Source organism: Myxine glutinosa, chromosome 13, assembly GCF_964187855.1.
Source record: "Myxine glutinosa chromosome 13, kmMyxGlut1.1, whole genome shotgun sequence".
Lineage (NCBI taxonomy): Eukaryota > Metazoa > Chordata > Myxini > Myxiniformes > Myxinidae > Myxine > Myxine glutinosa.
Window position 1 is genome coordinate 17878381 of NC_136273.1, and position 27733 is coordinate 17906113.

At 48.8% G+C, this 27733-nt stretch overlaps 1 protein-coding gene across 1 annotated transcript in view; it reads right to left on the reverse strand.

Moving 5' to 3' along the window:
- LOC137438643 (32 kDa beta-galactoside-binding lectin lec-3-like) overlaps positions 1 to 27733 on the reverse strand; it is a 73664-nt gene that overhangs the window by 31555 nt on the left and 14376 nt on the right. The window contains exons 4-6 of the mRNA XM_078767145.1: positions 12849 to 13065; positions 11655 to 11774; positions 11468 to 11542 (exon numbers count right to left, since the gene is read on the reverse strand). Of these exons, the coding sequence (XP_078623271.1) occupies positions 11468 to 11542; positions 11655 to 11774; positions 12849 to 13065 (412 nt within the window). The remainder of the gene's footprint in view (positions 1 to 11467; positions 11543 to 11654; positions 11775 to 12848; positions 13066 to 27733) is intronic.

The window sequence follows — 27733 nt, forward strand, 5'->3', positions numbered from 1 at the left end:
AGACCAAATTAGAGGTTTGAAAAGCAGTATGGGACAAATGGGAAACGAAATGGGGGTAATGAGGGACGAAGCGAGGGGTACCGGTGAGGGGTTAGACAAGAAATTTGAGAAGTTAGACAATAATTTTGAGGGGTTAGACAACGGGATAAAAGAGGTAAAGAATGGGTTAATGGGGGTGGAAAATAGAATGGCTGCCCAGGAGAATCAGATAGAGGGAATGCAAAAGGGGTTAGAGGGGTTAGAAAACAGAATGGAAGGCAAATTGAGGGACATGAGGGATCAAGCGGAAAGGGAAGTTAAACAAATGGGGCAGCAGATAGAGGGGGTCAGAATGGGGGTAGAAACCAAACTGGATGCTCACAGGGAGGAAATGGAGCAGATGAGGGTGGCATCTGGGCAGGAGATACAAGTGATGGGAGAGGAGATCAGAAGAGGAGTGAGTGAGGAGGTCGGAGGAGTGCGCGAGGAGGTGAGGCACTGTAAGGAGCGCATGGAGAAGGAGGTGAGAAAGGGGACTGTAAAATTGCAAGGTGGTATAGAGGAGCTGACGCAGGAGGTGGAACAGCTGACGGAGGGACAAAAAGGACTAACGGAGCAGGTTCAAAGGAACACTGCAGTAATAGGAGGGTTAAAAGCGACACAAAATGACCTAAAAAATGACTTGGTAGCGACGAAGAGGGAATGTCAGATGGTACGTGAGGGACTGACAACGAGGTTGGACGAGGTGATAGAGGTAATGGAGACGAAGGACCGGCAGGTGAGGACGCACATGGAAACGGTCAAGGTAGCCTTAGAGGACGAGCTTGAGGAGACGTACCGGGGAATAAAAGAGGTGAAGCAGAAATTAGAAGAAGTGGAAGAAGGGGTGAGCGAAATTAAGAAGCGACGGAGAGAGGATAAGAAAGAGATAAAAGAGGAAATAAAAGAATTGGTCCAAAGTCTGTGTTTGGATCGTGATGATGTGCTCATTAACCGGATGAGGGATTCGCAGGTGATGGAGGAGAAGCGAAGAGAAAGAGGACCCGGTGTAAGTGGTGACCAATATGGTCGTGCGTATGATGCGCCAGGTGATTTGATAAGCTTGGGGGTCGAGATGGACCCGGGTGTTCGTGAGAGGCCGTTGGTGAAGTGTGCGACAGGTCTGGTGTGCGAAAAAGGAGGTGTGCGAGAAAGTCCGACTCTGGGGTGTGTGAGGAAAAAGTGCGTGCCAAGGAGTGAGGGTGCTGGCGAGAGTGAGTCGGTCGTAGCGCGTGTGCGAGGGAGCACATGGAAGCGCGGTGTGGTGAGTGTTACAGAGGGTGTGACGGGAGAGTGTGCGCAAGAGTGTGCGCGAGAGAGGTGTGTAACGGACAGGTGCATGGGGAAAGAGTGCGCTGTCGAGAGTAAGGGTGAGTGCGCGGTCAAGAATGGAGGTGGAAGTAGTGAGAGTGACCAGGAGCGTGAGTTGGTTGTGACAGGTGAGCGAGGGTGTACACCTGGAATGGAAGGATGCACACCTGGAATGGTAGAGCATGAGTGGGAATGCACGCTGGAATTGGTAGTGAGGCACGTGGTTGGGTGTGCGAGTGAGAGCACACCTGTGATTGTCACAGAGGAGGTGACCGAGGAGGGGGCGCGAAGAGGTGTGTTGGTGAGGTGTGCGAGCGACGAATGTGTGCCAAGGTGTTCGGTGGTCAGGTGTGTGACCAAGTCTGTGAGTGGAATGAGAGTACCTGGGTGTGTAAGGAAAGGTACGAGGAGCATGGAAACGGCTGGATGTGTGAGCAAGGAACGGGCTGCGGGGTGTAAGCATGCAGGTGAAGCATCGACGTTAAACGGAGCAGCGGTTAGGTCGACTTCTAGCCGAAGCGGGCCCTCGGTGCGTGCCGGGCCTCGCTTTGAACGGCCGCGTCCGTGCTCCACTAGGCGGAGCGGGCAGCTGGATAGGAAGGGTCGTCATGGCGACCACCTTTTGTTGAGGCATTCCGGCAGGTCGAGATCGGGCCATGGGATGGCTCCGTGCCGAGGTGGTGCGTGGGATCTCGGCCCGGGTAAGCCTCCGTCCCTGCCCCGAATGCGGGACGTATCCAGCCGCTGGCACAAAAGAACCCGCGTTCATTGCTCGGCTGTACGAAGCCGAGCTTTAGAAGGGAATTGGCGCACCGAGAGGATGTAATAAGTAGACGAAGGGTGATGGTGATAGTGATAGTGATTTGATACGAAATTTAGAAAAGTGAGTAGAATTGGCAGTAAATGGAAAATTTTTGATTTGTTGGATTTGGACGAACAAAATTTATAGTGAGAGACCCCCGATGTGGTGGGATGGCAAATCCACCATCCCTCACAGGTGGGAGGCAAATGCGCTATAGCTTATGGGGTGTATGGCAGTGAAAACTAGCCCGGGTGGGTTAGGATATGGTGTGTAGGGATCTAGCGAAGATGACATTAGGTGACGTTAAGTTTAGTTAGTGACTGATACCTGTAGTGGGGACGCAGGTAGATTAGTGTGGATTATAATGACAAGGGAGCGCAATAGTTTAAAGGGACGACTGGGAAGCGCAAGTTTCAGAGGGGAGTAGTTAGCTGAGATGATGCTGTGTGAGAGCTGGACAGGTGTGTGGAGCAGTGTGGAGCGGTGTGGAGCAGTGTATGAGTAGTGAGTGTAGTGGATCAGCGCGAATGCGCTTGGGGAGAGAAGGGTGCAGGTGGCACCAGGTATGAGAGCACAGGTGTGCAAGTACAGGTGTGTGGAGAGAGTTGGAGTAAGTGGTACGGAGTGGTGTGCATGGTGCGAAGGTGTGGATGGGGGAAGAGTGGACCCCTTTCGCGAATACCCGGGGCGGGTAGTGTAAGTGTTAGGTAGAGGGTACAGGTAAATTGTGGTTGGATATTGGCATTTGTGGTGCAGATGCAGAATGGTATTGTGGATGGGTGCATTAGTGTTGTGGAAATGGCTGGGCGTGTAGCCTGTTAGTGTGTGTAGTTGGTTGGGCACTCCACCACTGTGAGGATGTCGGCCAGGTGAGGCCGCAGGTGGGCTCTCGGAGCCAGTAGAGTTGTGGATGGGGCCCGAGGATCCGGAGGACGGACCCGGGTAGCCCAGCGCCAGAGAGGGCACCGAGTGGGGAGAGCGCCAGAGGGCCTTCCCCAGGTAGTTAGGTTAGGGTAAGGAGCAGGTAAGCTCGGAGGCAACTGCAGTGGTGGAGGTGTGCAGGTGGGTAGACCCGCTGGGAGAGGTACACGCCACAGCCCAGAAATTGTGCGAGGGCACCGGGAGATGAATCGGGGGAGTGAGACCCCAAATTGAAAAGCACCACAGTTGGTCAATGGGAATTGGTTTTTAGAACCCATAGTGTAAGAGGGCCAATGGTTTGGCCGGAGAAAGACCCCGGGTAGTGTAAAGTTGTTAAAGTCATTTAGGAAATAGTTAGGATTGATGAACCTGTCGCACCATACGCAGCCACTTACCTGTGGTGATGATGATGACTCCACACCTGTGTTTTCTTTGTTTTGTGCAGGAAGTAAGGATTGCTGTTGGATTTGTGAGACGCATCACGACGTGGATGAGACATTGGGGTGATTCCATCTCTCCCTCCCTAGGAGGGACTGATGATGAATTGGTAATGGCAAATTATGATGTCAAGTTGGAGATGGCAAATTTTGATGAAAGTTGAAAATGGCAAATTTGATTGGTTAGGAGGGAGAGAAGACGAATTTGGTTTATGGGAGGAACGGGGAAGACAGTAGGGATGTTTGTTGATTTGTAAAGTAGATGTTTATGGGTAGTGTTGTGTTTTGTGGATACAGTAAGGGGTAAGGGAGGGGCCATGTAGGTTACCTGGTGGGGGGGGGGGCGTACGGTAGGAACGTACCTGTCTCACCTGGTTCCCATGTGCCCCCAGTGTGCATCACCTTGTATTGCGTGCACTTTTGCGCCCTTACCACCTTACTCGCTTGTCTTTTCTTTTGTCTCCCACCTCCGAGGATCTGGCTTTGGGGCAGAGAGAGAGGAGAGAGAGGTGCTGGCTACGCAGTTGTGGGCCTGCACTTTCGCTGCGTGCTGCCTGGATCGATACACCATATGGACCGCAATGTTGGTGGCCACCCACAATAGACCGCAGTTCTTTTGCGGCCAAGCACCACCCGTGGATGGACCTATGGGTCAACGTGGCACCTATGCCATACAGGTGAACCACTTTTAGTTGACACCACTGAAGGCCACAATTCAGAAATGGACGCGGTTGGCGCCTTTCTTTATTTTTGAAAGCAGTAAGAAGGCCAAGTGCACCACACGAAGAGCAAGAGACACCTGCAGGGTTAGGGGTTGTCGTTTTTATTTTAACGAACAATGGTGGTGCACCGGATGGTGCTGACTGTACATGATGGGGTGGTGCTTTTGGTGCTTGGAAGGGGTGCTCTGCACATTATTAAAGGCCGTAAGGCCACAGAGCACTCGTGGGTTGGTGTATCGATGCTGGCATGCGTGCTCTCCCTATGCATAACATCTGCATGTGTTCCTCCAAAGACAGGTCCTGGATCGTAGTGTAAATATCAGCGTAGTCTTGTAAATAATGCTCCCTACCGGCTGTATGTTTAGTTTGCGAATTCTTTCCGCAATTCGGTTATCCTGTGGGTGTGTTTCTGTGAGGAGAAGGGTGCAACGTCGCAGGGGGACATATTTACTCATTTGTGAATATCTGTAAAACTGTCGCACTCAGGGTAGAGTTAATAGTAGAGGGAACTACATCTGAGTGCCACACTAAAATAGGTAAGAATTTATCGGGTCGGGACGCCCCGAGGGTAGAGAAGGGTGCAATGTTGCGGATATGGAATTTGGCCTCCATATCCGCTTGTAAATATTCCCCTATTTCCCCAATACTCCCCAACTATCCCCAATCCCCCATTCCCTCGTCCCATTGTCTGTAAACGACACTCAGTAGAGCCGACCTTCCCCTTCTTCCCCCATTAAATGTCGTGCCCAGGTCCACCGCATCTCACGTAGACAACTTTCGGACCTCTTGCTAGTTATTCTTAGTCTATGTCAGTTAAGGACTCGTTTCCATTAATTCTGACTCTTCGTTGCACCAGAATGTGATTGTATGGCACCAGTAGTGAGTTTAGGACCTTCCAATACCTCCCCACCACCTCATCTCCGCATCCTCCCATCATCTCATGGAACAACAACAACTACAACCACAGCGGGGGCGGCGCGGCCGCGGTGCGGGGAGTGGGCGTCCTCCCTCCGGCTCGGTTAGCCGCCATGGCCCATGTGCTCCAGGTCACGGGGTTACCACGAAGGGGCTGGCTGTCAGTTCCTCATCAGGGGCGGAGCCCGGTAACCCCCCCCCCGCACCCAATGAGAAGCAACGGGCCGATGCCATCTGGGGCGGAGCTAACGAGCCGAGGGCGTGACTCCCCGCCGGATATACGCGACGACTAACCGGATGTGAAAAAGAGATGCGCCCCCAGCTTGAGACGACAAGTCACCACCTCCGAGCGCTGAGTGAGACCTCCCGCATCTTTGGACTGGACCGGGTCGATTTTGCCCCTGAGCCAAGGTGCACCTTGAGCCATCAAAGACCTACCCCTCCTTGCCATCAATCCCCGTGTGAGTCAGTTTTGTCCCGTTTGTCTGTCGTCTGTCGGGGCTAATATAAGAGTGTGTCTAAGTGCCTATCTTCCTATGCTGTCCCTCATGTCGTTGTAATCTGACCTTCCGCCATAATAGAACCTCCTCCGGAGGTCTTGAGAACCGTATCCCTGGTGTCGTGTCATTTTAATCCCAGCCGTGTGTCCTTTCGTCAATTGATCTAGCGTAGCGCGATTAGTCAACGTCCGGGTATAATCGGGTAACTTGTGCGGATACGGCGGCCATTCCGCTCGGCCCACCATAACATCAAAGTCGTGTCTGTAACAATACGTTTGAGCATTACTTGACATGTGAAAGCTCATTAAGTCACAGGATGGTGGCAGCGTGTTACAATTGTCAATGTGGTGTGGTGGTTCTGTTGCTGCTTTGTTGCTGCGTCCACTTTTTTCTGGCTTTGCTTTTACAAGATTCTACAAAGGAAAGCTACTTTCTTCAAATTACGTGCCAGCTTTCGTAAAGAATGTGCACCATATACTGTAGGCATTGCGAACACATTTCTGTGTGTGGTGTCAGGAAACCATCATGGGACTGACGGGGTAGGTCAGAGGTAGCTCGCGTACCTTTTAATTTGTCAGGTCTGGGTTTTATTTCTGACAATGGCATTTTGTACCAAAGAGTTATTCGCAGGAATTACATCAGAGAGTACGCTGTCCATTTAGAAGGGAAGCTAAGATGGCTGCCCTGTCTGCTCGTTACCTCTGTCAGCTGAGGTGGATGGAGGTTATGTTTTCACCCCTGTCTGTTTGTTTGTTTGTCTGACTGTGATGTGAACCAGATATCTCAAAGGTTTGTGGTCGGATTCGGACGAAATTTGGTGGAGAGGTAGCGTATGTGACAAGGACGAAATGATTCCATTTTGGTGAAGATTCGAATCCAGATTCGGATCAGAGAATTTTTAAAGTGATGTTTCACCACTGAGTGAAAGGGCTAAAACAGATATATAGCATGTATCTCAAAAAGTTATGGACGGATTTGGACGAAACTTGGTGGACAGGTTGAGTGCATGTGACAAGACTGAATCGATTCGATTTTAGTGAAGATCTTGATATGGATTCGGATGCGAGGGTTATTTAAATTTTAAGTGATTCTTCACCATTCGAAAAGAGCAATATACAGCATGATGTTTACACGAGAACGACACTCTTCGACGTCACGACGTCGACCGATATGCCACCGCCCACATTATTACATCATCATAATAATTGTACCAAGTTTGATTTAAATCCATTCAGCTGTTCTCAAATTATCACATTGTTACCTGACATGACCTCTGACCTTTGACCTCTTGACACCCAAATTTAATCAATTCATGTTTACATCATTATACATACCTGTACCAAGTTTCAATTATATCCCTTCAGTCGTTCTCAAGTTATAGACCAATTACAGCTTTGACCTTTGACCTGTTGACCCCAAAATCCAATCAGTTAATCTTTACATCATTATACGTACCTGTACCAAGTTTCAATTATATCCCTTCAGTCGTTCTCAAGTTATAGACCAATTACAGCTTTGACCTTTGACCTGTTGACCCCAAAATCTAATCAGTTAATCTTTACATCATCGTACATACCTGTACCAAGTTTCAATTATATCCCTTCAGTCGTTCTCAAGTTATAGACCAATTACAGCTTTGACCTTTGACCTGTTGACCCCAAAATCCAATCAGTTAATCTTTACATCATTATACATACCTGTACCAAGTTTCAATTCGATCACTTCAGCCGTTCTCAAGTTATAGACGTATTACAGAGTTTGACCTTTGACCTGTTGACCCCAAAAATCTAATCAGTTCATCTTTACCTCATTATACATACCTGCGCCAAGTTTGACTAAGATCCCTTTAGCCGATCTCATGTTATCACGGTAAGGAAAACCTATCACGGGCGGACAGCCTGAAAACATAATCGACGGAGGCATAAAAGGTTATGGACAAGTTATTAATAAATTTGGTGGATGAGTTGCTCAGGCGACAAGCACAAGGCGATTAGATTTTGGTTCAGGTCCAGATCCAGATCCAGATCCGACCCATCAGTGGGATACAAAACATAAACTGTTCAGTCTGGCAGGGATATGCGCTCCACCGAATGCCGTTCTAGTTTTCTCTTGTGGATGTAAAACATACTGCGTCATATTTCAAAACAATAAGGCCATTGTATGCTGATATCCTGGCAAAATGCCTGACTTGCATGACAACATCGTAAGGAGAAGGGAAATTGCCAGAAAAAACATTATGATGCCTAAATACCAACACAACACCATAATGATCAATGATCATTAAACAGACAAGACAAGACAAGGTTATTGTGTTGATACTGTTACGTTTGTGGGGGTAGGGATACTTTAGGCCAGGTAGAGTGTGTACAGTGCATTCAGAAAGTATTCAGACCCCTTCACTTTTTTCACATTTTGTTATGTTGCATCCTTATGCTGAAATCGTTTAAATTCATTTTTTCCCTCATCAATCTACACTCAATACCCCATAATGACAAAGAGAAAACAGGATTTTAGAAAGTTTTGCAAATTTATTTTTAAAAAAAACTGAAATATCACATTTACATAAGTATTCATACCCTTTTCTATGACACTTGAAATTTAGCTCAGGTACCTCCCATTTCTCTTGATCATCTTTGAGATGTTTCTACACCTTGATTGGAGTCCACCTGTGGTAAATTCAATTGATTGGACATGATTTGGAAAGGCACACACCTGTCTATATAAGGTCTCACAGCTGACAATGCATATCAGAGCAAAAACCAAGCCATGAGGTCGAAGGAACTGCCTGCAGAGCTCAGAGACAGGATTGTGTCGAGGCACAGATTGGGGAAGCCTACAAAAAAATCTCTGCTGCATTGAAGGTTCCCAAGAGCACAGTGGCCTCCATAATTCTTAAATGGAAGAGGTTTGGAACAACCAGGACTCTTCCTAGAGCTGGCCGCCCGGCCAAACTAAGCAATCGGGGGAGAAGGGCCTTGGTATGAGAGGTGACCAATAACCCGATGGTCAATCTGGCTGAGCTCCAGAGATTCTGTGTGGAGATGGGAGAAACTTCCAGAAGGACAACCATCACTGTAACACTCCACCGATCTGGGATTTATGGCAGAGTGGCCAGACGGAAGCCTCTCCTCAGTGAAAGACACATGAAAGCCCGCTTGGAGTTTGCAAAAAAGCACCTAAAGGACTCTCAGACTGTGAGAAACAAGATTCTGTGAGCTTTCATATGTCCTGAAACAAGATTCTGTGGTCTGATGAAACAAGATTGAACTGTTTGGCTTCCGTCTGGCCACTCGGCCATAAAGCCCAGATCGGTGGAGTGTTGCAATGATGGTTGTCCTTCTGGAAGTTTCTCCCATCTCCACACAGGATCTCTGGAGCTCAGCCAGAGTGCCCATCGGGTTCTTGGTCACCTCTCTTACCAAGGCCCTTCTCCCCCGATTGCTCAGTTTGGCCGGGCAGCCAGCTCCAGGAAGAGTTCTGGTTGTTCCAAACTTCTTCCATTTAAGAATTATGGAGGCCACTGTGCTCTTGGGAACCTTCAATGCAGCAGAATTTTTTTTCTAGGCTTCCCCAGATTTGTGCCTCAACACAATCCTGTCTCTGAGCTCGGCAGGCAGTTCCTTCGACCTCATGGCTTAGTTTTTGCTCTGATATGCATTGTCAGCTTTGAGACCTTAAAAAGACAGGTGTGTGCCTTTCCAAATCATGTCCAATCAATTGAATTTACCACAGGTGGACTCCAATCAAGGTGTAGAAACATCTCAAAGATAATCAAGATAAATGGGAGGCACCTTCGCTAAATTTCAAGTGTCATAGCAAAGGGTATGAATACTTATGTCAATGTGATATTTCAGTTTTTTCTTTTTAATAAATTTGCAAAACTTTCTAAAATCCTGGTTCTCTTTGTCATTATGGGGTATTGAGTGGAGATTGATGAGGGAAAAAATGAATTTAAACGATTTCAGCATAAGGTTGCAACATAACAAAATGTGAAAAAAGTGAAGGGGTCTGAATACTTTCTGAATGCACTGTAGCTTAGTGTCATCGGCAGAGTTGGGGGAGGGGCAGGGGGGGGCCATTCCCCACCTGAATTTTTTTCAGTAGTTTACAATTAAGATAAAAACACCGTGTATTTAAACATGAGTAACAATAATGAACGTAAACTGTATTTGTGATTTCGCATACACTGTAACCACACTTACAAACGGTAATTTTGGAAGTCGGACCTAGCTATCCATTATTAATATTAACCCCTTGCCCCCCTCAAATAGAGAAGTCAAACTACGCCTATGCTTAGTGTTCTCCGACTGTCGCAAAGAAGAAGAACCACCTCTATGTACGTAGGGATAAGTAGGGATCCGGTAGACCGTGTGTTCAGATTAAGTGTATCTTCGTCCCCATTACGAGGAGTGGGGTATGTTAATTAGCTCAGGGATTATGGGTCATGATCCCTTGTACATCGTTACCTCTGTAATATATTTCCAATGTCCCTTTTGGCACCACACCATAGACACAGACAAGCCACGCAATCGCCCGCATTTAAATTCGCTAATTAAAAAACTAACCGGAAGTCATGCATCAAGCCCTACCGCTGACAACCCCGACTTGGGAAGCGCACAGGTTGGGCAGGCCAAAGCCATGCCCGGAGGAGCCGTGATTGGGCGGGGTTTTTATTGACGGGAAGGACTGGTTGGGAGCAACTTGCTGAATGGTAAAGCAGGACAGGTGACGTCAGAGCCGGGTGATAAAGAAACGCACTGGAGGACATTTTCTTTCTCTTCGTTCTTTGTCCCTCGCCCTTCCCTTCTCCATGGCTTCTCGCTCTGACCAACATTTATCGCCCTCGGGTGCCTTGTCCTACCAAAGACAATAGCGAACGGTCGTGATTCCCTCTTGCGCATTCTCGCCCTGAACCTCGTACGAACGGTGGAATTGTGCTCTCGGGCTCAAGAAAGCGATCTGACCAGCCGTTTCCTGAGATCTTCCTGGTGGTCGTACCAAGAGGCACAACCGCAGCCCGGGAACTGCGGTTTTCCGTGCGGAGGACGGGTGGACAAGCACGGTGTGGAAGAGCGGGCTGCACGCCTGCTGTTTGCTTCGCACGGGTAGCCCACTTCGCACCAACAGGCGTGGCCTAGTGAAACAAGGGCGGACTGAGGCATACTCACGCCAACGAACGAGTGCACTTTCCCACCAAGAACAGAGCCGCATCCAGACTGTGCGCCCGGGGCCTGGAAGAGTCCTTACGAGACACACCGGTCGAGTCAAGCTAAATGCAATTAAATAACCAGACACATTTATCTGCAGTTATTTTATCCTTTGTCTGTGTTCGGGTCTGTTTGGGAGCGCACCAATTTAGGAATTCATTGTTATTTGATCGTGTTTTCTTTTGTTACCGGCATTTCTTAATAAAGCCTGCATTTTCTTGTACATTTTAAACTCGGTTCGGTTTGAGCTGATTTATTGCAGGTTTGAGGACTGCCGGTGGGATCCGTGAAGGTAAGCGCTCCGGTTTCTTCCCCTCCCTCTTGTTTCCCCAAGCGTATTCTCTGCCATTTGAACTGAACGCCTTGGAGTAACAGCTCGTTTGGTCATCCTTGCTGCCTTAAGGTGTTCACCAAGGGGACTCACGCGACAATACTCTGGATGTATTCCAAATTCATCTTGGTTTGTACTAATTTCTTTGTCTGTGATCAGAATGTAGAAATTGTTGAGAGAGTGATTGTGTTATCACCAATCAATATACATCACTGTGGTGAATAGCAATTGTCCATTTTTGTTATGATAATGATGATTAATGATGGTTGATTACCATTATTAAAAATAGAGAGGTTCACTTACATTCTGACAAAGCTGCACCTGGTTTTTCACTCCTCCAGCAAATGCCATTACATATGCCTCAAAATCATCTGGTTTCTGCAGAGACAAAAGTAAATTATAAACATCTTCAAAGGAATCACCAAGCGATCCAAAGTTCTCATAGAGACTCAATATTTTTTTTAATGAATAGTGCAGACAGCTCACTTACTTGAAGTTTCTTGATAGACACCTTGCTGAGGTTTATTAACCCTCCAATCTCAATTGCACGAGCTCTTCGCATTTCAAGTCGATGAGGGAATTTTGGGTAACTGCAGTCATTGATTGTTACCTGCAAGAAATTGTTTTGATTAATAGGAGTACTTGAACACAAATAGGCACAATGCTAATTACATCCAAATGAGTTATCGTCATCACTGTTTGTTTTATTGAAAGTATCATGAAGACAAATCCATTTTTACCACATTTATGAACATCAATACATTCTGGTGTTTAATGGGATGGTGCAGAAGTAGTGCTCCTTTAGTGGTGCATATCTCCTGAAAATGCCCCTTTAACTGTGGAGAGAAGCACCGCCACTAGAAGCCACTACTGGTACCCAGTGCTCCAGGAAGTTACTTCCCCCAAGATAAACAACTCTGTTTGTAGGAAATAAAGTCCTGCATTATCTGGTGTTTGTGTGTGTGATTTGAGTGTGACAAATCTTCCGTAAGCCTTATTTTATTAATTTTATTGAATTTAATCCGTCATGTTATCCATAATTCCTTCTCCTGATATTTTATATGCCCATTAATCCTTCTCAACCTGTCAACCTGCATTTTTTGATTTGGCCTAGTGGGGAAGTGACGTTTGATGGAGGGGCGGGGAGACGGACCTGGATTTTGTTGATGCATCTCTCAATTTTGCTACATATCATTGACATTTTGAAGACATCACATTTCCAATGGGAAAATAACTTGAGATTTGGCATTACAAACGCACCTCATGTCTTTGGTATGGACAAGGAAAGAAAACATTCAATTTCTTCCATGGGTTTCCCAAAGGTGAGAAATTAATCAAATTTGGCATCTGTGGGATACACCTGGATGGTGAATCAAGTGTAACCTGTACACATCTCACAGATATGAAGGAATTATAGGAAACTCTCACACAGGTACAAGGGAATTTTGGATCGGACTTTGATGCAAATTGTTGTTGATTTGATGCCAAAAAACAGAAACTCTTCGTGCCTGAAAAATATGGCTCAACTAACCGCAAGTGCTGAAAGAAACCATGGCACCCATAATACTCATTTTAAATGTCTTTTTTTTTAACCACAAACTAACACCACAGCAGTAACAACTGGACATATTATGTTTGGGGGTTCAAAAGGGGCAAAATTTCTTTAAACGTTCAATTGCCTCACCTCGTAGCCAGAGTTGGTAACTTTAATCACAATGAGGAATTTCTCACTGCTGGCAAAGTTTGCTTTGTGACTCACCTGCTCCTGCCAACCATTCTCGTAGGTATTCAAGTGAAACATAAAATCACCCTTTTTGGTGGTATCCCACACTCCAATGTGTAAAGGAACTATACTTTCTTCGTTCCAATCAACTGTAGATTTTCTCAAATGAATATACAAACTGCAGAAAACAAATAAAAAGACCAATTATTGAAATTACAAATAGCAATATTACAAAATCAGACGAGACTTGTTTTATCCTAATACAACTTGTTTTGCATTGAAGTTAGTCTCCAATAGGTATGCACGATCATTTTTATAATACGGTGCAAATAGTAAACCTGCCAAAACGACATCACTTCTCTGTAATTAGCAAATAACCATGCTACTTCAATAGGACATGGGATGTTGAACATATGGGCTTTTGATATGCCATCTCTAAATTTGATGTTGAAGGTCATTTTCAAGGTCAAAAGGGTCAAATGATGTCAAAATTGACATTTTATCAATTATGCATTGACAGGCAGAAAAGTAATGATTTTTTAATGAAAAATGCATGAAATGTGATGTTTTAAGGATTGCTAAAGCCATTGCACACACTTAAGTGGCGAAAAAACGATAACAAATACCTGAACTAGAACAGCACTCGGTAGAGCGCATACCTCCGTGAGGCTGAACATTTTATGTTTTCTATCCCACTGATAGGCCGGATCTGGATTCGGACATGAACCAAAATCTAATCGCCTTGTTATTGTTACCTAACCAACTCATCCCCCAAGTTTAGTCATAAGTCATCCATAACTTTTTGAGATATCGTGCTATGTATCGGTTTTAGCCCCATCCTTCAATGGTGAAGAATCTCTTAAAAATTAAATAATTCTCGTATCCGAATCCATATTCAGATCTTCACCAAAATCGAATTGGTTAGTGCTTATCACACACACAACCAGTCCACCAAGTTTTGTCCAAATCCATCCATAACTTTTGAGATATTCTGCTATATATCGTTTTTGGCCCTATCTCCCAATGGTGAAGAATTACTTTAAAAATTCTCCTAGCTGGATCCGAATCCGGATCTTCACCAAAATCTAATCATTTCGTCCATGTCACATTCGCTACCTCTCTGCCAAATTTCGTCCGAATCCATCCAAAACGTTTTGAGATATCTTGTTCACAGACAAACAGACAGGGGTAAAAACATAACCTCCATCCACCTTTGGTGGCGAAGGTAATAATCACAAATGACATCATCCGAAAACAACAATATTGATTATTTTTCTCAACACCTACAATAAACAATTTTGAATAGGTAAACTCGTAATATAACCAAAACGAACCGGGCGAAAGGTCCTCTACTTATTTACATCGAGGTGGCTCTAGCCCACAACAGACAAAGCATGATACCTATACAGATCTACCTAAATCTATATATCCCTACCCCAAAATTCATAACAATATCTTTGTCTGCACCGAGATCTACTCTAATCTATATCGTTCATTTCATTCTATATTTCATTTCATTTTATTCTGCAGGAGGGAGGCTCATGGAAGAGCAAGGTATAAGTAACAGTGGGAGTCGAGTCAATAGAAAATGACTTGTGACTTGACTCGAGGGAAAATGACTTGTGACTTGACTCAAGTCGAGGGAAAATGACTTGTGACTCGAGTCGAGGGAAAATGACTTGTGACTCGATTTGAGTCGAGGGAAAGTGACTTGTGACTCGAGTCGAGGGAAAATGACTTGTGACGACTTGAGTCGAGGGAAAATGACTTGTGACTCGACTTGAGTCGAGGGAATATGACTTGTGATTCGATTCGAAGGAAAATGACTTGTGAGTTGACTCGGGCAAGGGAAAATAATTTGTGACTCGACTTGAGTCGGGAGAAAATGACTTGTGACTCGAGTTGAGGAAAATGACTTGTGACTCGAGTTGAGGAAAATGACTTGTGACTCGAGTTGAGGAAAATGACTTGTGACTTGACTCGATTCAAGGGAAAGTGACTTGTGACTTGACTTGAGTCGAGGGAAAATAATTTGTGACTCGACTCGGGCGAGGGAAAATAATTTGTGACTCGACTTGAGTCGAGGGGTAATGACTTGTGACTCGAGTCGAGGAAAAATGACTTGTGAGTTGACTCAGGCAAGGGAAAATAATTTGTGACGACTTGAGTCGAGGGAAAATGACTTGTGACTTGACTGGAGTCAAGGGAAAGTGACTTGTGACTTGACTCGCGTCGAGGGAAAATGACTTGTGACGACTCACGTCGAGGGAAAATGACTTGTGACTTGACTGGAGTCAAGGGAAAGTGACTTGTGACTTGACTCGAGTCGAGGGAAAGTTACTTGTGACTTGACTCGAGTCGAGGGAAAGTGACTTGTGATGTGACTTGAGTCGAAGGAAAATGACTTGTGCCTTGACTCGAGTTCAGAAAAATGGCTTGTTGACAACTCTGGAATCGAGGAATAAAAGAGTTGAGGTGTGTAGTCAGCTTGGATTTTGTAGTTTTAACAAGATGGACGATATTGCAAGAACACGTGCATCGTGGTGTTGCTGAGGAGGGTCACATGACTAAGAAAGCAGAGGGAGCAAAGTTAGAGAATAAATGGTATAAAACAGAGAGACCACTGACCTGTCTGCAATGTGAAAGCAACAGTTCTTGTGATTAAAATACATTCTCTAAATTATCGAAATGTTTTACTTTCATCCACAATGGGGTCGCACTCTGTGGCTCACTGTGTAAAAGGGGTCATTCTGACAAATACCTCATCTTACTATAATTCACCAAATGTCCATCTGTCCGTCCATTCCCAGGTACCGCAAAAACGGCTGAACCGATTGCAACGATATTTTGGGTGGGTAATCCTGGGACCCCCTGGAGTAAAATAGGCTACATTGTTTTTCCAATTTCAGCTTTGGACTCCCGCATAACGTTATTTTCCCGGGTACCACACAAATGGCTGCACCGATCGCAACCTGACAAATGAAATCTGGGAAATTTGGGCTGGCTGAAATGGTGCTCTGGGTGAAATGGGTTGGTGAAATGAAATGAAAAAATGGGAAATGAAATCTGGGCTGGTGCTCCTGCCTCACATCAAGCTCGTCTTCACGCTGTTGAAACCAAAGCTTTCAGAATCATTGGAATCTCCCGCGATGAAGCTAACTCCGAGGGTCACGTCTTTTCGAAGCTGCTCCATGCGCTCACGCTTTCGAAGCTAAGTGATATTTCTCAATTGTGTTTTTGTCGAGACTGTATCTATCTTTCGGTGTATGTACCTATAGCGTATCTTTTGGAAAAATTTCGGTGCTAATTTTTCGTACATGTATACACAATCGTCGGTTAATGGTATCGAGTATTCTGCGGCCTAGTACTCGTAGGCTTAGACTACCGTACCGTCTCCGACCTTGTGGTTTGTTTTTCTCTCAGCGATTCGTCGAATGCGCTGAAATTATTTTCGTTCTCTGTTTCGTACCAGTCGTTCACCCCGTACCTCCTTGTTTAATATCTGTACTCACAAAAAAAAAAAAAAAAAAAAAAAAAACCCCAAAAAAACTATTTCCTTCCCAGGTCTTATTCGTTTATTTGTTGTTCTTTTTGTTCGTTCGTTCTTCGTTCGCGATCACGCGGTTAGAAATGTATAATCTCTCCCCTGAACAACTATTTTCTCTCATATATTATAACACCCTTTTCTTCTTTTCCTACAAAAGGATGCTTTCGTCTTGCTCACCAAATCTATTCATTCCAAAAAAGATATATAATACCATCTCTTACAGTTCCTCCTTTCTACATTCCCTAAACTATCCAGAACTCCATCCCTCCTCCAGTGTCCTCAAACGTATTTTTGACTCGAAGGTCTCAAACTCATTTTGCAAAAAATGTTCGTTTCCCATGAATCGTACACTTTTCAAAATCCAATCTCACCCCTCCCCTCCAAATCCTACCCATCACCCATCCCTTTCAAATCTCCCCCCTTGCCCCTTCCCTCCCCTCCCTCCTAAACTCCTCCCACACCCCTCCCCTCCGAGACTCTCCCTCGCTCCTCCCCTCCTAGACTCCCCTCTCACCCCTCCTCCTCAAAGCATCCTCCCTGCTTCTTCCTCCTTCCAACTTTCACCTTCATCTCCCCAAACCTTCTGCCTTGCTCTTCCCCCTCCTCAAATAACACCTCACTGTGCCTCACCCAATCTCCATCAAACCTTTTGTCCGCCCCATTCTTCCCTTTCTCCAAGCTATTCTGAAATCTCTGACACACCTTCAACAGCTCTCCCTACCTCTTCCTCCTCTTCCACATCTTACCCTAACCCTCCCCCCCCCTGTTCTGGACCCGATGCTCCCCCTTCCTCTTCATTAACGGTATGGACCTCAAACATCCGGGGCCTTCGCTCAAACTTGACTGACCTCTCCATACAGGTTGCTTCTGACAAACCAGATGTGATCTGCTTAACAGAAACTTTCCTCCTTCATGATGTCTCTGATGCCTTGGTATCTCTCCCAGGTTACTCCCTCCTCCGGTATGATAGACCTGAGCCTCGTCCTGGAGGTGGGGTTGCTATCTTTATAAAAAACTCTCTTCCTCACTCGCCCTCCACTGCCCTCTCTCCACCTCACCCCCAGGAATACCTTTGGCTACGGCTTCCCCTTCGCTCCCACCTTTTGTTCATATGTGTGTTGTACCGTCCACCAATCAGCGATGACTCCATCTACATCTCACTGTCTGATAATATGGACCAACTTCTATCTACCCATCCCAACTCTGTCTTCCTCATATGTGGTGATTTCAATTGTCACCATGCCAGTTGGCTGGGTGTGGGTACCTCTCTCACCAGCCATGGCTCTTCAGCAAAGGACTTCTGCGACTCACTGGGACTGACACAATCTGTCAATTTCCCGACCCGGATCTCAGTCAACGGAGCATCTTCTCTTCTGGATTTGGTTATGACAAACTTCCCTGAAAATGTCTGCTACTCTTCTTCTGCTCCAATCGGCTCATCTGATCATGTGCTTGTCAAAGTGGACATCTCTCTGACCATTCTCAGAGAGCCTCCTCAGCGTCGACGAGTCTGGCATTTCACTCAGGCCAACTGGCACGGTCTTCAAGCAGCCATCAATCATCTGGACTGGTCTCCCATCTCTACCGCCTCTGACATCAACTCATCCTGGGAATTCTTTCAAAGTAAATTGCTCTCTCTCATGCACAGATTTATACCACCTCGTCTTCAGTTGTCATACCCTTCCTCCCGTCCATGGTATACGGAATCTTGTGGTGAGGCTGTTGCCCTGAAACAACTTGCTTTCGTCTCCTGGAAAGCAAATCCAACGGAAGGAAATCTCATTTCCTTTCACAAAGCCCGAAACAAGTGTGTGTCCACCCTCAGGAGAGCCAGGAAACAATATCTCACCATTCTCAAGACCGAACTCTCTTATCTGTCTCCCTCTTCCAAATCCTGGTGGCGTCTGGTCAAATCTGTTTCTGGTGTTTGTTCCCCCTCCATCCCCTCCCTCACCTCAAACGGCTTAACGGCTGATTCCGCACGTGAAAAAGCTGAATGCCTCAACTCTGTGTTTGCCTCTAAATCTTGTGTCCCAAACCCATCCCTCTCTGTACCCACCGTACCCAGTCGTACCCAGCTGCTCCTGGACTCTGTGTCCTTTCCTCCTGACAAGGTGGAAAAGTTTCTGTCAACCCTCGACTCTGATTCTGCAACTGGTCCTGACGGCATCAGCCCACGGGTCCTAAAATCATGTTCTTCTGCTCTTTCACTCCCTCTTTCTGTTCTCTTCACCCTCTCTTTTGCTCAAGGTCATCTGCCATCTGCTTGGAAATCAGCCAACATCACCGCTTTGCACAAAAAAGGTGCAAAAACAGATCCCAGCAACTACAGACCAATCAGCCTTCTCCCAATTATCAGCAAAGTCATGGAATCCATCATTGCTTCAGATATTAAATCTTTCCTCTTCTCCAATGGCTTGATCTCTGATCATCAATTTGGTTTCAGACCTGGTCACTCTACTCTGGACATGCTGCTTCTGCTTTCTCAACAATGGATGGAGGTCCTCAACGCCAAACAGGAAATTAGAGCTGTCTCCCTTGACATTTCACGTGCCTTCGATACGGTCTGGCACCCTGCTCTGCTCTCCAAACTCTCCTCCTTTGGTATCCATGGAAATCTCCACGCATGGCTGGCGGACTTCCTCTCTGGTCGTAGTCAACGTGTGGCCCTGAATGGGTTTCTCTCATCTCCTCTTCCTGTTCAGGCTGGAGTTCCCCAAGGTAGTGTTCTGGGCCCTGTGCTTTTTCTGGTCTTCATCAATGATCTCTCTGACTCTCTTGAAAATCCTCTCTATCTCTTTGCTGACGACTCTACTCTCTGTCGCTCCATTCCTCATCCCTCAGATCGGCAGTCTGCAGCCTCCTCACTCTCTGCAGACCTGGACAAAATCACAGACTGGTCAAACAAGTGGAACATGTCTTTCAATCCTGACAAATCTCACACTCTTACAATGTCTCTCCGAAAGGACCGACTGGACAACCCTCCCATCTACTTTCTCAACAATCCTCTCCAAGAAGTTCTGTCGCTCAAGCTTTTGGGTCTCACTATCTGCCATGATCTTTCTTGGGAAAACCACATTTCCAAGCTGGCCTCCAAAGCGAGTCGCCGACTGGGCATCCTCCGTCGTGCGAAGTCCTTCCTTGGCCCACCTGAGCTCCTCACCACATACAAGGCTTTCATCCGCAGCTCAATGGAATACTGTTCCCCCCTCTGGGCTGGTGCTCCTGCCTCACACCTTGCTCGGCTTCACGCTGTTGAGGCCAAAGCTTTCAGAATCATTGGAATCTCCTGCGATGTAGTCAACGCCGAGGGCCTTTCACTCACTCACCGCAGGCAGGTTGGTGGTCTTTCTGTCTTCTACCGACTCCTCTCCGGCCTTGCTCCCCCAGCTCTCTCTGTGCTCTGTCCCCCCAATATTCCTTCAGGTCGCACAAGATCTGCCTGCAACCCTCTTATGGTTAAACTGCCAAAGTCTAGGCTCACTGCTCACCTTCACTCTTTCATTCCCCTTTTCTCCCGCCCCTGGAACAAACTCCCCCACTCCCTTCAATCCCACTCCTCCCTCCAGGTCTTTAAAACAGCTGTTCACCACCATCTCTTATCGTCCCCCATCGAAAACCTTGATCTTTTCTACCCCCGGTAATTCACCCCAGAGTCTTTGCAGTGTTCATATGTTTTAATCCTCTCCCACCTCCCCCCAAGTCCTCCCGATGTCCCTGCTCTCAAATGTTGTGTTTGTGTCCTTCCGCCTCTTCCCCCTCTCTTTTGTGTCCTTCCCCCTCTCTCCCAATGTTGTCTGCCGCTCCCCTTGTTTTTTGTGTTTTGTGTGTCGGTTTGTCTTTTTGTGTGATTAATGTTAGCTCTTTCACGAGCCTCGATCTTGTATACAACAACAAAAAAAAAACAAAAAACAAAAAAACAAAGGGCCTTTCACTCACTCACCGCAGGCAGGTAGGTGGTCTTTCTATCTTCTACCGACTCCTATCCGGACTAGCTCCCCCCAGCTCTATCTGTGATCTGTCCCCCAAATATTCCTACTGGTCGCACAAGATCTGCCAGTAATCCTCCTCTGGTGAAATTGCCAAAATCAAGAATCTGCTCACCTTCACTCCTTCATTCCTCTTTGCTCCTGCCTCTGGAACAAACTCACTCTCTTCAATCCCACTCCTCCCCCCCCAGGTCTTTAAAACAGCTGTTCACCACCATCTCTTATCTTCCCCCATCCAAAAACCTTTATCTCTTCTACCCCCGTTAATTCACCCCAAATCCACTTTTTAATTTTTTTTTCTTGAAATACCGACTTTTTTCTTTCCTGAAAGTTCCAGCAGTGTCCATGTGTTTTATACTTCCCCACACCCCCCCCCCCGCTTTCCCCTTCCTCCTCCCCCGCTTTCCCCTTCCTCCTCCCCCCAAGCCCTCCCTCTCTCCCACAGATCTTCCGTTGTCCCTGTTCTCTGCTGTTGTACTTGTGTGCTTCCCTCTCTCTCTCCCCATCTTGTCTCCCGCTCCCTTTTTTGTATGTTTTGTGTGATTGATGTTAGCTCTTACACCTCGATCTTGTATACAAAAAAACCACACAGTTAAAAATAATGACCAAGACCTTTTATAAGGACATGGGTTGAATCCCTGCTTGATGGAATGCCAACCCAACCACCCCCCCCCCCCCCCCCGCCGTCATGGTCGTCTCTCCAACTCACAATGCGGAAAGGACGACTGAAAACCAATTATCTTCTTTTTGATTCATATATAAACACTAGTGGGGTCACCCGTGGAAATCCCACGGGCAGGACGTGTGTGACATTTCGACATATTGAGTTAGATGCTGCACCTGTTTCACAATAACACACACACACACACACACACACACACACACACACACACACACACACACACACACACACCTCGTTTTTTCATTTCTGTATCTCACAATTCGGTCTCTCTCTTATTCACACATCCACACAAACACACACACACACACACACACACACACACACACACACACACACACATACACACACACACACACGTACACCGACACACATATACACATACACACACACATATATACACACACACGCAAACACACATACACATACACACACACATGCACGCACACGTACACACACATGTACACCGACACATGCATATACACATACACATATACACATATGGATACACACACATGCACACACATACACATATACACACACAGACACATATACACATACACACACACACATGCAAACACATACACACATATACATACATACACACACGTACACACACATGTACACCCACACACATGCACACACATATATATACACATACAGACACACATACAGACACACACATATATATACACACACATACACATGTGTACACACACATGTACACCGACACACATGCACACACATACACATATGCACATACACACACACATATATATACACATACACACATGTACACCCACACACACACATACATACATACACACACACACACACACACACACACACACACACACACACACACACACACACACACACACACACACACACACACACACACACATATACACACACACACACACAGACGCACACACACACACAGACATATATATACACATATATATATGCACGCGCACGCACACGCACACACGCACACACACACACACACACACACACGTCCCACATGTATATATCCCACATGTATATACATGTTTAAAGTGTACGTGCCCTTCCCCCCTCCCCCGCCCGGCAACGCTGAGTACTTCTGCTAGTAACTAATGAAATAAAAACGAAGAAATATCTCTGGGTAATTTCCTGAAACTCGGTGAAATTCGCTGAAATTCGCTGAAATTCGCTCGGTGTATCGGTGAAATATTTTATTTGGGCGGTGTATAATTGCTTCGAACGAAATATCTCTTAGCAATTTCCCGTCTGTGTTTCATGTCCATGCACACGTGAAATGGAGTTTGTTTTTGCACACGTGAAATGAACATGTGAACCTTTACTTCCGGATAATAATGTTGAATGAAATAAAAACGAAGAAATATAGTGGGGTCACCCGTGGGACATTTCGACATATTGAGTTAGATGCTGCACATTCAAAATGGTTACTGGCAATTCATCAGATCCAGAAATGGTGTAATGAACACAATTTATTTATTTCACATAATATGTGACCCCTCACTCCTCTCCACCTGACACTCTCCTCACTCCACCTGACACTCTCCTCTCTCCACCTGACACTCTCCTCTCTCCACCTAGCAATCCTCTCCTCTCCAATCCCTCACATTCCTCTCCTCTCCAATCCCTCACCTCTCCAATCCCTCACACTCCTCTCCTCTCCAATCCCTCAATCTCCTCTCCAATCGCTCCTCACTCGCCTCTCCAATCGCTCCTCACTCGCCTCTCCAATCGCTCCTCACTCGCCTCTCCAATCGCTCCTCACTCGCCTCTCCAATCGCTCCTCACTCGCCTCTCCAATCGCTCGTCACTCGCCTCTCCAATCGCTCCTCACTCGCCTCTCCAATCGCTCCTCACTCGCCTCTCCAATCGCTCCTCATTCGCCCCTCCAATCGCTCCTCACTCGCCTCTCCAATCGCTCCTCACTCGCCTCTCCAATCGCTCCTCACTCGCCTCTCCAATCGCTCCTCACTCGCCTCTCCAATCGCTCCTCACTCGCCTCTCCAATCGCTCCTCACTCGCCTCTCCAATCGCTCCTCACTCGCCTCTCCAATCGCTCCTCACTCTCCTCTCCAATCGCTCCTCACTCGCCTCTCCAATCGGCTTTCCCCGTCTCGTTTCTCTCGTTTTTCTCCCGTCTCGTTCTTTTTCTTGCTCCAAATCGGCCCGTCTCGCCCGTCGGAATCGGAAATCGGGCCGTCTTGCTTTCGTGCTTGCGCGTAAATAAATTGTGTTCATTCCACCATTTCTGGATCTGATGACTTGCCAATAACCATTTTGTAAAAATGAATGTGCAGCATCTAACTCAATATGTCGAAATGTCACACACATCCATGCCCGTGGGATTCCCACGGGTGACCCCGCAAGTTTGCATTGACGTTCGTCGATGGACTCGTTCGCCCGTCTCATTCGATTCGCTTTCTTGCTACATCCTGTTCGTCTGCGTTCTTCATCGATCGTCTCATTCATTTTGGAAATAGAAGTTTCCTTTCCACGTAGCGCATGAATTGTCGCGATCCTCAAGAGGAAGTGTCTCGTAATCATCAAATGATAAATGGCAAGTAAATTATATTGTGGAAAATTAAAGATTTCAAATAAACCTATTTAAAGTGTATGCGCACATAACTAATAAAAAAAAAACGAAGAAATATCTCTCGGTAATTTCCTGAAACATATTTTACTTCCGGCTAATAATGTTGAATGAAATAAAAACGAAGAAATATATGTCGGCATCATTGTTGACGTTTTTGTGACGACTGTCATCAAACGAAAAAGTAATATATCTTAACGGAAAAGCAAAAGCGAATTTTTAATATATATTGACACGTTGCCGTCGGTGTCATGTTGGGCGGTGTATGATATATCATGACGCGATTTTTAAAAATATATCTCTGCATTTTCCCGCGTGTGTGGAATGTTTGTGGAAAATTAAAGATTTCAAATAAACCTATTTAAAGTGTATGCGCACATAACTAATAAAAAAAACGAAGAAATATCTCGGTAATTTCCTGAAACATATTTTACTTCCGGCTAATAATGTTGACCGAAATAAAAACGAAGAAATATATGTCGGTGTGGCGGACACAAAAGCCCACTGGCGTGGTGACATCATTCCACGCACCAAGTGGGCGGTGGCCACGCCCGAGGGGTAGGCGTGGCCTCATGATATACACCGGGCGACCAGCCCGGAGGTGTTCAGTGTTACAGTGTAGTCTTACAATAAAGACGTTTATATGTTACCGCTTGTCCGCTTCCTCCTTGCTCACAAGCAGCGCGCGTAACGCCGCGCTTTACTGGTGACCCTCGACGTTGGATCTGCCGGAGCGATCCTTCCACACGCGACGCCATCGCCATGGCCGACTTCGTCAAACTTCCGGAATTTTGGGAGGCTCAGGCCGAAGTCTGGTTCGTCCAGGCCGAAGCCCAATTTCAGCTTCGGCACCTCACCGGCGATGACACGCGCTATTGCCACGTCGTCGCCTCCCTCGGGCCCGGCACGGCCGCTCGAGTTGTGTCCGTCCTTCGCCACCCACCGGACGGCCACAAGTACGAGGCACTCAAGCGGCTACTCCTAGCCACGTTCAGCCTCACGGACGACGCACGGGCCGACCGCCTCCTGGATCTCCCCGAGCTCGGTGAGACGTGCCCGTCGGTCCGAATGGACCATATGCTGTCACTGTTGGGCGACGAAGCCCCCGGTTTGCTATTCCGGGCGCTTTTCCGTCGCCAACTTCCAGCGCAGGTTCGCCTCGCGTTGGCCGGGACCGGGCTAACGGAACCCCGAGCATTGGCGGCCGAGGCGGACAAGTACTTCGCCGCTTCGGACACGCGGGCGAGCGTTGGCGTGGCCGTCACGGCCTTCGACGCTGATGTTCCACAGCATCATCATCTACAGCACGCTGAGGTTCAGCAGCATGCTGATACGCACCTCGTGAACGCCGCCACGCCCCGCCCACCGCCGCGGCGAAAACCGCCACCGCGGGGAAACCCGTCGACTCCACCGGCCTGGCGGAGCCAGCCGCGCTCCTCCAGCTCCACCACCTGGTGCTGGTTCCACGCCAAGTTCGGCCACGAAGCTCGGCGGTGTCATCCGCCGTGCTCCTTCAACGGGTCGGGAAACGCCCGGGCCGGCGCTCAATTGTGGCGATGAGCGCCGGCCGTTCGAGCAGCCTGCTGTTCATAACGGACACCTTCTCCGGGCGCCGTTACCTGTGCGACACGGGAGCACAGGTGAGTGTCATTCCCGCCGGCACGTCAGACAAGCACGCCGCGGGTGGGGGCCCCGCGCTGCTTGCCGCGAACGGGACGCCCATCCGTACGTACGGAAAACGCTGCCTCTCTCTGCGGTTTGGAGGGCAGGTTTTCCGATGGACGTTCGTCACCGCCGACGTGCCCATGGCACTGCTTGGCGCGGACTTCCTGTGCGCTAATGGGCTCCTGGTCGACGTCAAGCGCAGACGGCTTGTCCAGGCCGAGACGTTCAGCTCGCTCGCATGTGCGTTGCCCAGCTCAACGAGCGGCTTGCCAAGCGGCTTGCCGAACGATTCGGTTCCGACCACGTTGGTCTGTACGCTTCCGGCAGCGGACGCATTCACCCGCCTCCTCGCCGGCTTCCCGGCCCTCACGCGGCCCACCTTCTCGGCGGGGGCCGTCAAGCACGGGGTGGCCCATCACATCCCCACCGTCGGGCCACCGGTCTACGCCCGGGCACGCCGCCTCGAGCCGACGAAGCTGGCGGTGGCAAAAGCGGAGTTCGCTACCCTGGAGCGACTCGGCATCGTTCGGCGCTCAGAGAGCGCTTGGGCGTCGCCGCTGCACATCGTGCCGAAGCCCGGCGGGGGATGGCGACCGTGCGGGGACTATCGCCGTCTCAATGACGCCACGACTCCCGACCGCTACCCCGTCCCCCACATTCAGGACTTTTCCGCCCGTTTGGCGGGCAGGTCCTTCTTCTCGAAGGTGGACCTCATACGCGGCTACCATCAGGTCCCCGTCAGGCCGGAGGACGTCCCGAAGACGGCGGTCATCACGCCATTCGGACTCTTCGAGTTCCTGCGCATGCCCTTCGGTCTGAAGAATGCGGCTCAGGCGTTCCAGCGACTGATGGACAGCGTCCTGCGCGACTTGGATTTTGTCTACGTCTACCTGGACGATATCCTCGTCGCCAGCGCGTCCCGCGAAGAGCACCTACGCCACCTCCGCCCGCTCTTCGAACGCCTGGGCCAGCATGGCCTGATTGTGAACCCCGCAAAGTGCCGGTTCGGCGCCGCCACAATCGATTTTCTGGGGCACCGTGTCACCAGGCACGGAGCCGTCCCCCTGCCGGCCAAGGTGGAGGCGGTGAAGGGGTTTCCGCGCCCCCGCACGATCAGAGGGCTGCAGGAGTTCCTGGGCATGGTGAACTTTTACCATCGGTTCCTGCCCCGTATTGCCCAGCTCCTGCGCCCCCTGCACGAAGCTCTCCGAGGTAAGCCGGGCAAAGGCGACGTTACCTGGACCGAGCAGATGGACACGGCGTTCACGGGCGCGAAGCTCGCCTTGGCTAACGCCACCATGCTCGCGCACCCGGCGCCCGATGCACCGATCGCCCTCACCACCGATGCCTCGGACTACGCGGTGGGCGCGGTGCACGAGCAATGGGTGCGTGGAGCTTGGCAACCGCTGGCGTTCTTTAGCCGGCAGCTTCGCCCGCCCGAACGCCGTTACAGTACCTTCGACCGCGAGTTGCTCGGACTTCACTTGGCGGTCAGGCACTTCCGCCATCTGCTCGAGGGCCGGGCGTTCACTGCCTTCGTCGACCACAAGCCGCTGATCTTCGCGATGGGCAAGGTCACCGAGCCGTGGTCGGCCCGGCAGCAGCGTCACCTCTCGGCCGTGTCCGAGTACACGACGGACATCCAGCACGTCGCGGGGAAGGACAACCCGGTGGCGGATTGCCTTTCCCGGGCCGTCGCCCACGCAGTCCACCTCGGCATCGACTATGCCCGGATGGCAGCGGACCAGGCCGCTGACCCCGACGTCCAGGCCTTGCGGACCGCCGTCACGGGCCTCCGCGTCACCGAGGTGCCGTTCGACGGCGCGGGCGCGGCCCTCTTGTGCGACGTCTCCCTCGGGCGTCCTCGCCCCATTGTGCCCGCGGGCTGGCAGCGCCAGGTGTTTGACGCCATCCACGGCCTGTCCCACCCGGGCGCGAGGGCCTCCCAAAGGCTGATCGCCGACAAGTTCGTCTGGCATGGCCTCCGGAAGGCCGTCCGCGGCTGGGCCAGGACATGCCTCGCGTGCCAGCGCGCCAAGGTGCACCGGCACACCCAGGCCCCGTTGGCCCCGTTCACGGTGCCGGAACGCCGGTTTGACCACGTCCACGTGGACCTGGTGGGACCTCTGCCCCCCTCGCGGGGTTTCACCCACGTCCTCACCATGGTGGACCGCACCACCCGGTGGCCGGAGGCCGTGCCCTTGGCGTCGACAACGGCGGCCGATGTCGCGCAGGCTTTCATCGCCACCTGGGTCGCCCGGTTCGGCGCCCCCTCAGACATCTCATCCGACCGCGGCCCCCAGTTCACCTCGGAGCTCTGGGGGGCGGTTGCGCAGGGGCTCGGGGTCCGGCTGC